The sequence below is a fragment of the Biomphalaria glabrata genome, chromosome 16 (assembly GCF_947242115.1).
Source record: "Biomphalaria glabrata chromosome 16, xgBioGlab47.1, whole genome shotgun sequence".
In the NCBI taxonomy this organism is placed as follows: domain Eukaryota; kingdom Metazoa; phylum Mollusca; class Gastropoda; family Planorbidae; genus Biomphalaria; species Biomphalaria glabrata.
The window spans coordinates 29,318,455-29,330,686 of NC_074726.1; the positions used below are offsets into that span (position 1 = coordinate 29,318,455).

General features: G+C 37.2%; 1 protein-coding gene across 4 annotated transcripts in view; it reads right to left on the reverse strand.

The window, feature by feature from the left end:
- Positions 1–12,193, reverse strand: part of LOC106079281 (trafficking kinesin-binding protein 1-like) — a 69,586-nt gene extending 57,393 nt beyond the window's left edge. The window contains exons 1-2 of one of the 4 annotated variants that reach the window (XM_056014772.1): positions 12,050–12,193; positions 10,205–10,411 (exon numbers count right to left, since the gene is read on the reverse strand). Coding sequence is in view for 1 of the 4 variants with exons in the window: in XM_056014770.1 (XP_055870745.1) it covers positions 4,305–4,320 (16 nt within the window). In the remaining 3 variants the exon portion in view is untranslated. Of the gene's footprint in view, positions 1–4,304; positions 4,430–10,204; positions 10,412–12,049 lie in introns of those variants that run through there. The other 3 variants (XM_056014770.1, XM_056014768.1, XM_056014767.1) reach the window with 3 other exon arrangements.
- Between the last annotated feature and the right edge of the window lie 39 nt (positions 12,194–12,232).

Consider the following 12,232-nt stretch of genomic DNA (forward strand, 5'->3'; position numbering starts at 1 on the left):
CACAGCCATTTCTATTTAGTAGACAGCGGTAATCTTTCACTATAGCGTCCTTCACAGTGTTAACTTTAGTTAGCTCAAAGTCTCCAGCACATTTTCCTCTTTTGATTAATAAATTTTCTTTAAGTTCCTTCTAGCGCCGCCCTCGCATTTCTCCGCAGCGCTTTCACTTCTTTTTCTAGGTCATTGCATTTTAAACCGGAACTAGAAAACTGAAAACTAAACAAAAAGATGTGCTTAAAATGTTTCGTGAAAATCCCAAGTACCTAGATCTATGTTGTTGTTTTTTTTTTGTCTATAAAAATCCCAAATACCTAGATCTATGTTGAATTTTATTTTTGTCAATAAAAATCCCCAATAACAAGATCTATGTTGAGTTTTTTGTTGTTGTTGTTTTTTTTTTCAATAAAAATCCCGGATACTTAGATCTATGATGTTGGGGTTTTTTTTGTTCATAAAAATCCCAAAATAAATAGACCTATGTACTTTTTTTTTTGTCAATAAAAATCTGCGATTCCTAGATCTAAATGTTTTTGTTTCTGTGAGGTGTGTATCAGTGTCTAACAGTACTACAGCTGCATATATAAAAAAAATAAAATAAAGTAACAACGTCTTGATCAACGTCTTGACAACAACCATGAATGTGCAGTGCAAGAATCAATGACACTAGGTTAATACTTAGATCATCATTGAAATGCCCCTTGTCCCTAAGTGAACTGACCACCAGAGAACCCTGCGCTCCGTGGACTTATAGTTGTGTTTCTTTTTTCTACAAACTTTAAGGCCACAGGATTGGAACTCACGCCCCCACCGCGCTCAAGCAGATCACATGCGTGACTTGTTGAAAGAAAGCATTTAAGACCTCGACTCTTTGCCTCTTCAAACTTTTTGAAAACTAGTTTGTCTCTTTGTGATTGTCATGTGTTTATTTACGGTCTCAAAGCACCTTGAGCCGACATTGTCTTCTTCAAAGGCGCTATAGAATATTATTATTATTATTATAGCTTTTATATAGCGCTACTTTCATGCTTATAGCATGCCCAGAGCGCTTTTGGTCCAATCTCGTTTGTAGACCAGTGGGGGGGGGGGGGAGGGGGTATCTAGGAGTCGGTTTTCCGTGCTGCCTTTAGGCGCTCAGTAAACACAACTCTGCCCGAGTCGGGTGTTGAACCTCGAGCCCCCTTCTAGGTAGCCAAAACAAGCCAAGTTCAAGCGCACTTAGCCTCTCGACCACGCTTCCCACAATGGTTAAGACTGCTCTAGATGTGGCAAAATATGTAGGTCGCAGCTAGGGCGTGCGTAGCCACGTGACATACTGCACTCCTAATTAATTAGTCTTCGGACTCGACAACTGGCCTGATTATTAAGAAATGACAATAGTATTACTTTTACAGGTGTCTGCCACGACTATAGCAAAGTTCAAATCCAAAACAGTCCCCCCCCAGTACCCTCCTATCTTTAGATTGCATTAATTAGTGATAATAGGTACATGAACCAGTGTATGCTTGCACCAGTGTTCTGATCTGGCCAGGACATGTTCCGTATCACATCTCACTGACCGCGACAGACAGCAAGGATTAATCTGTCTGGGTCGAAGAAACTATGGACCCGCCACTTCTATGTATGACCACTGGCCAGTGAAACGTCCGTCTAAACACGAGAGAGACCAGAAGTCAGTCACGTTCTTCACGTCAAGTTCCCATCATTCCCTGCATCTACTCGGCCATTCACAAGCAAAACATAGCCTCAAAACCCCAATCCATAACATTGTAACACTCGACACTTATCAATGAAGCCTGTGTTGGAGAGTACCGCTAGCCGCCCACGCGTGTTCCCCTTCTGTTAATCCCGTCCAGTGTAAACATTAGTGGACACTAGGGTCAAGTTTGTTATTACTAACAGTAGCCCCAACACACGCGCGCACAGATCTATCAGTGACCTTAAAACCTGTGGATGTGATTAGACCTCTTGAACCCCCCCCCCCCCCCCAAGAGATATTGAAATCTATACATGTACTAAAAAAACAACATTTCCCACAAAGTCCATTTGTTACTATGTCTAACCATTTCAACTGCTAACACACACACACACAACAAAATTATTACAATCCTCAACAGTTAAATTGAATTGAATAGATTTATTCACGCTCTTCGTTAGAAGCATAAGACACGAATCAATTCTAGTGAAGTTTCACAATTCCCTTCAGAAACGAAGTTAATGAACATTATTATATCGCGGCCTAAACCTTACGGCAAGGTCCAAACACGGGAAGCATCGTCACGACAGTTCTGAGCGCACACCAGTATACTTTTTTCTTACATTGAAGACATCAACACTAAATATAAGACTCACTAAACCCTGTAAAGCAACACTTAGCATGTAATCCAAGTCTGAATCAATCACTTGCAACTTAAAAAACAAAAAAAAAAAATGGAATAACACCACTAAAACACGATGTGAAAAAATTGACTAGTTAGGACCACAGCTCATGCGAGGCGGAAAATGACTAAGTACAATGTAGTCCGAAAATATGACCACAAAGTACAAGGCCCTGACTCACACAACAAAACACAAAAGTGAACAATCCAATCAGTTTTGACTTCAAGCCTACGTGGACACACCTGCAGAGGTAAACAGCTTAAAAAAAAACAAAAAACACTGAGGAAAATGACCATAAACAAACAAACAAACAAAAAGTACAAATACCATTTCGTCACCTTCAGAAGCACACAGTATGTTAATTACTGTGTCTTTAAATCGTCTAGAATTATTATTTGCTTCAAGACTTAACAGTTTTTAGCTATCTCCAAGTTAAAATCATACATGTAACTCGAATATAGATGTAGGTCGACTCAGAAGACGTCAGGTGTACGTGAAAATTTGATTGCTGACATATATAAATGTATTATATAGGTAAGTGTCACCTACTGCTATTATATAGGTAAGTGTCACGCACTGTTATTGTCAGTAAACGCACATTTAAAAAAACTTAGTTGACAAAAACTGCTTGGACCGAGGCGGATGTTCTATATTTAGATCCTAGGTGTGGAAAGCCTCCTTAAGTCAGCATGTATTGAATGATTAAGCGGGATCAGATTATTCAAACAGAGGTAAAACATCTCTCTAAAAAAATGATCCAATAGGTAGATTGTAGATTCACGTCACTAGCGACGTAGTGAAAGCTCTTGACACATGATTTAGATATAAAAGTAAATTTACTTTTTTTAAAAAGTCAGAGCATAGTCAAATGCAGACTTAAGGTTGGGATCAGAGCATAGTCAAATGGAGATTTCAAAGATGAAGACGATTTAGCAATTTTGTTCACTGAAAAAAATGATTTGCACAATGTTGACATGGGCTGATACCCCATAAGATGGCGGAATTAACATTTGCAAGATCTAAAAGCAATATCAACAGATAATCTTCTATAACCCGAACCTATACTCGAAATTTAAATAGAAAAATTGGATGGATTTTCAGCCAGCTGATGTATTTGAAGGAGACCAATAGTAACAGAAGGACTGAACACTGACAGGCCACGTGACAGACTGTAGGCCACGTGACAGGTCCAACGTCACAACCCGTGGGCAGTTTAGACAAATAGCTCGTTGCCACGTGACAGGTCCGACGTCACAACCTTTGGGCATTTTTAGACCAATAGCTCGTTGCCACGTCGCACGGACCTGTGACGCGGCAACGAGCTATTGGTCTCCACTGCCCACGGGTTGTGACGTTGCAGGTCAGTGTTCAGGCCTTCTGTGAAGATTCTTCTCGGTCTGACCCTGTCTATATCTTTAGTGGCTAACTGTACTACAGCTAAATATCTTGACTTCACAGCATGCACGGCGACATGCAAGAAGTAGGTCTACACACTTTAGTGTGATTTTCCAGTCTACACACTTTAGTGAGTTTCCAGCCTACACGCTTTAGTGTGTTTCTAGTCTACACACATGTACAGTAAGCAAAACGTTTAGTAAGACTAGCTCATCTGATACACAAGAGCTTAAGCTCAGAGAAAACAAGAAAACGTGCAACAGTAAAGTGTTTGAAAAACAAAAAGTTTCAAAGAAAAAAAAAAAGTTTGAAGAAAATAGATCAACTGAAAACACAGCAATAAGTAAAAACTAAACTCACAGGCGAAAAGAACGCGGAGTAAAATAAAAATTTGGAACACAGGGCATTCATAATGAAACAAATACATTTTTTTTTTTTGGAAAAATTAAAAATTTGAAACAAAAAGTGCTGAAAGAACACAGAGCAAGACAACAGAGAAATACAACAGCATGCCCAAATGGTCAGGTACTCACCGGTGAAGGCGTCCATCTGACCAGTGCTGGTCAACTCGCCGGCAGCTTGAAGAAGAGAGAGAAGGAAGGGAGGAGAGGCTGAATATTGGGGGGTCTTGGTTCTGACTACACGATTATAGCACCTTCTAAAGGGGGAGAAGAAATAAAAAGGGAGAGAAATAAATGAATGTAATTCACTCCCTTCTTGTTTTTTTTTTTATAACAATGACATTTTTCGTGATTTGTATTCTGCCATGCAAAACCAAGAATCAATCAATAAATTATGCCTCTTTAAACAATGATTTTTTTTCCCTTAAGTTTCTTGCTAGGAAATAAATCACACCTAAAATCTTACACAGTCATCAATTCAGTGTTTAAAGGAACGCGATACAAGAACCAGGAAGTGTTCCACTGCAAGTTACACAAAATGTGGTGACAGAGGTAAGCAAATTGACAATTATTTGACATACGTCACTGCTGTATATTTAATGATGAAGCTCCAATTTCATAAACTGATATCGAAACAAGGGAGTTGACTCACTTGGTCTTCATTTTAGCATAGCCCAGTGTTTACTCTGAATAGCTGGGTGACCTTGACATTAAATTCATCAGGGGCTTGAACAAAAGTAGTTTCGTTTAGAAGTCAATATGTACCACTGCGCCTATTTTCAATGCTGAACAATAAACTTACAAATGCTATTGTACAAAATTCATTTAATGCTGTCTCAATGGATATACTGAGCTATTATGGATATACTGAACTCATACGGATATACTGAACTATTATAGTTATACTGAACTATTATGGATATACTGAAACATGGATATGCCGAACTATAACGAATATACTGAGCTATTATAAGGGGACATCATAGAATAGTCATGTGCCATCAAAACACAATCTTGAGTCACCGCTAGATGGGAACTCCCATTTCTACACTACCTGCCCAGGACCGGAACCTTTGCTATCAAGCCCATCTAGAGCATAAACACATGAATAGATTCTATTTGTATACTTAATTATGATAATCAGAGGCGTCCATTTTGCTGTAAATATGTGCATAGCTATCAGTCTAAATCAGACAAGGTGTCAGCTAGTAAAGTGTGGGCTAATATTCTGAGATAACCTTAGACAAACAAATTAACAATAAAAAGGCTACATGGACTAAAGTACTTGTAAAGTCTACTAAAGTGTGGGTACTTGTAAAGACTGCTAAAGTGTAGGTACTTGTAAAGACTGCTAAAGTGTAGGTACTTGTAAAGACTACTAAAGTGTGGGTACTTGTAAAGACTGCTAAAGTGTAGGTACTTGTAAAGACTGCTAAAGTGTGGGTACTTGTAAAGACTGCTAAAGTGTAGGTACTTGTAAAGACTGCTAAAGTGTAGGTACTTGTAAAGACTGCTAAAGTGTGGGTACTTGTAAAGACTGCTAAAGTGTAGGTACTTGTAAAGACTATTAAAGTGTAGGTACTTGTAAAGACTGCTAAAGTGTGGGGTTCTTGTAAAGACTACTAAAGTGTAGGTACAAGTAAAGACTGCTAAAGTGTGGATACTTGTAAAGACTACTAAAGTGTGGGTACTTGTAAAGACTGCTAAAGTGTAGGTACTTGTAAAGACTACTAAAGTGTGGGTACTTGTAAAGACTGCTAAAGTGTAGGTACTTGTAAAGACTGCTAAAGTGTAGGTACTTGTAAAGACTACTAAAGTGTAGGTACTTGTAAAGAAGAAACACAAGTATGAAAGACATTATGCTAATGATGGGATTCAGGGAAAACACAACTGAAATGATGTGGCTGAATGGTTAATCTCGCTGCACTATAAAATTACCATGTTCAAATCCTTGTTAACTTTTAACTTTCTGCTATAAGTTCAGTATGAAGTAAGAATAAAGTTCCCCTTTCAGACCAGGCGGTCTATAGGGTAGATGATGTTAAGATCATCTGTTTCTTTGGCCAAAAGTCAACGAGCAGGGTGTCATGTGGCCAGCACAATGACCAGCCGCCTTTACTTTCCCCCAACTAAAGTCAGGTACCCATTAGAGATGGGTGGACTCAGAGGTGCTCTAAAAATCCGAAATTCTGAATCCCAGCCATACTCCATGTTGCCACCAATGTATGTATGTATGTTTTGTCAAGTACTAAAAAAAAAAGGGGGGGGGGTGAAAAAAAAATTTAAAAAAAATCAAAATATGAGAGTATTGTAAAGACACTACAAACATGCATTAGAAGGTCATTTTTTACACACATACCTCCCCCTATTCCCCTCCCCTAACTGTGATGACCAACAACGCAAATGAAATGTTTCTATCATAAATAATCTGGCTGACAAAATAGTTTCAAGTCCCTACTAAACAAAGTATGTGACCAGGCTAGACTTCAAGCATTCAGCTGTTATCCTCTAGTCAACAAGCTTGTATTGACTAAGAGTCAGACCAAGGGCTACTAAAATCTGAAACCACAGCCCCTTCCCCGCCACCTCTCCCCAAGGGGGCCCCACACACACACAGAGAAGTAGGGCATGTCAGGTTAATGCTTCTTAGCAAACTCTAACATCAAGAGATAAATGAAAACAAACATCTTGTCTAAAACCTTTTTTAGAATATATAAATATTTATACACTATCTAAGGAATTGTAAAAGGAGACACATGATAGGAAACGAGATGGGCATACTATGGACAAGGGCCATCTTCAGCCCAGTAAAAGGTTTAATCCCGCATGACATATATTTTACAGTAATGATTAACAATAACCATTATTCTCAGATTATAAGATTTGACGTTTAAATATGAGTTGATATTCTCTGTCACATGAAGAAAAAATATCAATTTATTGTCAAAACTTTTGGGGGCCACCTAAAAGGTTTCAAACGACAACCTGTTCTATTTGCCAATCAAGTTGCTAAAAACAGTTGCAGTCGAGAGGGACTAGCCTGCTAAACTAGGGTGATAAAAAGAGGAAACATCATGACAGATTTGAAAGAGGATTTCAAGATGTCAAATTTTTATTCGTTTTAATTTCTCCCCTGCTTCTATAAAAAAAAAATTGTGCCCATCTCTGGACTAATCAATATGTTTCATGGAGGAGGCTCAACAATGAATAGGGACAACTAACAACCAAAAAAAAAAAAATTGTGCCCATCTCTGGACTAATCAATGTTTCATGAATAGGGACAACTAACAGCCAAAAAAAATAAATAATTTTTGCCCATCTCTGGACTAATCAATGTTTCATGGAGGAGGCTCAACAATGAGTAGGGACAACTAACAACCAAAAAAAAAATTGTGCCCATCTCTGGACTAAACAATGTTTCATGGAGGAGGCTCAACAATGAATAGGGACAATTAACAACCAAAAAAAAAAAACACTTAAAAAAACATAATCCAGTAAACAAATAGGAATGTGCACCATCTATAACAGTGTGTGTGCGTAAACTAATACAGAAAGTGCACAATCTATCTAAATGTGTGCCATATGTGAACTAACCAAAAGTGTACTTGTTTATCACTACCCTTTATCAGATATCTTCACTACACAGACCGGATAACAAATAAATATAATCAATGAAAGGGAAGTAACTCTTTCAACGTTAAACATATTTTGCCTATGAAGTCGTCATATTAATGCCCTTTGCTTTATAAATATAGTTGGCAGTCTAATGTAGGCTAGCAATTTAATTGCATATGCTACAAACTATGCCAAAATCAGTACATTGGCTGTCTCTGTAGTTTAGGTACAATAATTACAAAACAATAAACCACCAAAATATATCAAAACAAAGCCTAGACTTCTTCTGACTTATTTATAAAAAAAATTGAGAAAAATAAAAAAAAAAAATCTTCACATGAATTAAATCTGGTAACTTTCAGCGGATGCATACACTACCCCCCTCCCCCCTCCTGATGCAAATCAAACTAAAGCTCAGAGGCAAATGTTTGCCGGGAGTCTAATCCAGTTGTCGCTGTTAACGCAGGCACACCCTTTCAACTGTTAAAACAGAGAGACGCCTGCAGCTCCTCGCTAAGCCTATGTACAATTCCACACAAAAAGCCACATCGGTCTAATAGGGTATTTGCCAAACTCAGCAGCATCTAATAACCCCATCCACTTCTCAAATGGAAGTGTTACATAAAGATAGGAAGGGGAAAAATTGTTTTTTGTTTTTTTTTTTTGTAATTAATTAATATTTAATTTCAAAACTATATTCTTTAACATCCAGAAAGGACTTGGGAAAAAGTGGGGCAGGGGGGCCTACACCGATGTACACACAAGAAATATAATTTTTTTTTAAATATTTTATTTTAAACTTGGTAATTATAAATTCCTTAATTAATTACCAAGGTTTACTCTAGAGCTAAATTTGGAAGCTTTACAAGAGATTCGAACAGAAAAAGGTATTTCCAAGTAGATCTAACAATTGGAAAGATGTCTCATCTCGTAAAAATTTTTTTTTATCAAAAGCTGAGAGAAAATATAATTTAAAAATGTAAAATTTGTAACTTAAAAACGTGTACTGAAAAAGTGGATGAATCACTAAACTGTACTAAATGAGGTTTTAATAGTTTTACTTTGCTCTTTCAAACATTCCTGTTTTAATGATACTAGCTAGAGGACACAGTATCAATACTCTGAGACATACATAAGGAAAAAAAAAGTAAATGATGGAGATTTGCTTAGTATTGAAAAGCCTTTCAATTCCTCCAACTTCTTTCCTATCACTGCTATTTAACATTATAGATTATATTTATAAACCTTGAAAACAATATTTTTTAAAAATCCAATCCATCTGCATTATCACCCTTTGTTTTTCAAGTGCTATATATAACTGAGACAGTTTGTTATAAAAGGCCAACACTTAGATGTGACATCGCAGCCTGTGGGCATTGAAGACCAATGCCAGCCTGTGACGTTGCAATGAGCTATTGGTCTACACTGCCCACAGGCTGCGATTTTGCAGCTCAGTGTTCAGGCCTTCTAGGACGATTGGTCTTGATATAACTCGTAACATATTGTTGTTTGTTAAAAAAGTTACTATTGATAAACAGTAACTACTTTCAATATTTATTTTTAAAATAATCTAAGTCGGAAACTTTTCTCTACTCAAATCTTCATTTGTAAAAAGACAAAGACTAGGAAAGAAGACAGCAATCAACATTACGTTTTAACCCAGAGATTAAAAAACATGACCATAACGTAGAACTATAAATAACTACGAACAGTAGGAAATGGGAAAATGCTACATTAATATTCATATAAATTAGAAACAGGAATCCACAGATAGCATCAGGAAAAAGGAAATTCATTATAAAATAAGTTTAACTACATTTAAAATAGGGAGAACATAATCAAATATATTCCTATGTACAGACAAGAAAGGGGAAAGCATCAACTAATAAAGGGAAAGTATTCACTATTAAAGGGGAAGTATCAACAGGACAAGAGAATATGTTAAGCAACACTAAATATAAAAAATGCAGCTACATCATAACCGTTCATAAAAGATGTAATAAATACATTTAAGTCTGCCTACTTCATATATATTTTATTCAGTTGTAGCGGTCATTAAAATACTTTTTTGAAATAAGGATTAATGTTTTCATTTTTTTACATGCATTTGACATAATACTAAAAATGGCAAACTTGTCGAAACTGGATCAACAATTTAATGTTACTTAACAGTCATTAAAACAGGGGCACAGAACTACTAAATATGTAAGGATAAAAATCATGCCTTAAACTAACCTAAAACCATACAGTGTGTCTACATATACCTCTAATTTATTGCCATGCAATTATAAAGTACCAATACCACAAAAGTGCAATCAAGTCTTTTAACCTCATCTTACACCCTTTCATAAAAACATTTTTATCTTTGACAGATTAAAAAAACAAACTCTCAGAACTAATATTCAAAAAACACTTACCAAAATATTTCAGTGTTTCACCTATTTGTTCTGGAGTGAGATCTGCGTCGTCCTCATCAAGTGTAACCGTATTGGTTTGGGCAAAGTCGGTGTGGATGTAACCGTTGAAATTGGTGATAGAATCCGCTCGCAGGCGATAGCGAGGAATTTGTTCCCTGACAAGACTCAATATCTCTACTTCGTCTGGGTCAGCTGTGTTGCATACTTCTGTGAAAATAAAATCGACAAGTAGAAAGAAATACTTATTCTCTTTGTTGTTGATTTTTCTTACTCATTACGTCTGGTACGATGGTCACTATTATTCCGACATAGCTGAATTGTTGTTGGTGACATATTAAAAAGCACAATATATATATATATATATATTGGAGGAAGGTATAATTCATTTTGGAAGAAACTAATAGTGAATAGAATAAATGAGAAATGGACAAGCTCTCACCCTAATCACAAGAAAGACGACACCTATTATAAGCTATCCCGACATAACCAACGTTATTTTTTGCTTCAGAACAGGACACAAAAGAATGAGACAACTGTGTCACATGAGCTAAAAATTTGGACTAATGAAAACTTTTATTGAGGTGTGTCACTCGACACATCATTATCAAGAGTCCCAAACAAGATACTGGCCTCAAAACACTCCTATAGAAGTAAAAACTATATGTACAAAGCTGATTGATTTGGAAACCACTGTACAGGTTTTCTCAGATATTGGTCTTGTTATCTGAATCCCCCAACATAATAATGAAAACAAAAGAAGAAGTTTTGTAATATACCTAACCCAAAATATATCTGGTGTGGATGTGATTTTAGATGAGCATTTTGGTGTCTTTGTGAGTTTCACCCCTCTGTGTACCTGCCGAATGGTCAAATGGATCAATGTTAGAGGGGGGGGGGGGGAATGGTAGGTCAGCAATGCATAGCTAGCCATATAGGAAGAAGACCAGTGGCCTCTGTTGTAGAGAGAAGAATTTTCAATTGAATAAAACGCTGTAGATTTTATTGAGAGCTTTATGAGTATATTCCATTTCTCACATTTGTGTGGTTAATAATGATACAGATTGAGTAATCATCACAGAATTTCCACAGAAGGAGTCCCACAAGTAATTTCAGTTTTTTTCAGTCACTTCTACTTCTTCTTCTAGCCAGCTTTATTGCTGCTGAGCTGTGAGCTCTTTTGCAGACTGTGCCAAGGAAAAAAATAGTGTGCCGTTTTCTTCAGTTGTTCAGCACTGCCGTACAGGGTGTTGGTTATGTTGGGCTGTAGTGGTAGTAGGGTCTGCCTAAGGTGGATTAGAAAGGGGCATTCAATAAGGATATGGTATAAGGTTTCATGAGGGTGGGCGCTGTGTCTGCAAAGGGGGAGTTGTGTGGAGTTTATTTTGTTCAGATGGTAATTTAATAGAGGTGTGTGTCCTGTTCTTAGTTGGAAAATTGTAGCTTTTTCAGTCACACACTGGAGACTATTTTAATACAAATAATATCTTAGTAAAAAGTTGCTGAAGCTACCCTTCTAAAGATGGAAAAAAAAAAGAAAAGTTCCCCTTTAGGACCTTATAGAGCAGATAATGTTAAGGTCATCTGTTTCTTTGGCCAATGGTTAAGGAGTAGGGTTTCATGTGGCCAGCACAATGACCAACTGCCTTTATTTTCCCCAACTAAAGCCAGGGACCCATTAGAATCGGGTGTACTCAGGGGTGCCCTAAAAATTCAGAAATTCAAATCCCTGTCTTCAAAGAGATTCAAACCCAGGACCCCAGGTTCAGAAACCTGTGCCCCCTCAAAAGTTTAAAAGTTAAGTAAATTAGTTTGACAGTCACGAAAAAAAAAGGACAGATTAAGTACCAGTAATGGTTCCAACATCCCGTGTATTGAGATTCTGATTTCCTCCAATAAATAAGCCAGTCAGATGGTGGCCAGTCTCCTCAGCACTGATCCCACCGCTCGCAACAACCAGGCTTTCATAGGATGCCAGCTTGACAAGTAGAGTTCACCACAAAATACTGGTCTTGCACCATTAGTCATCTG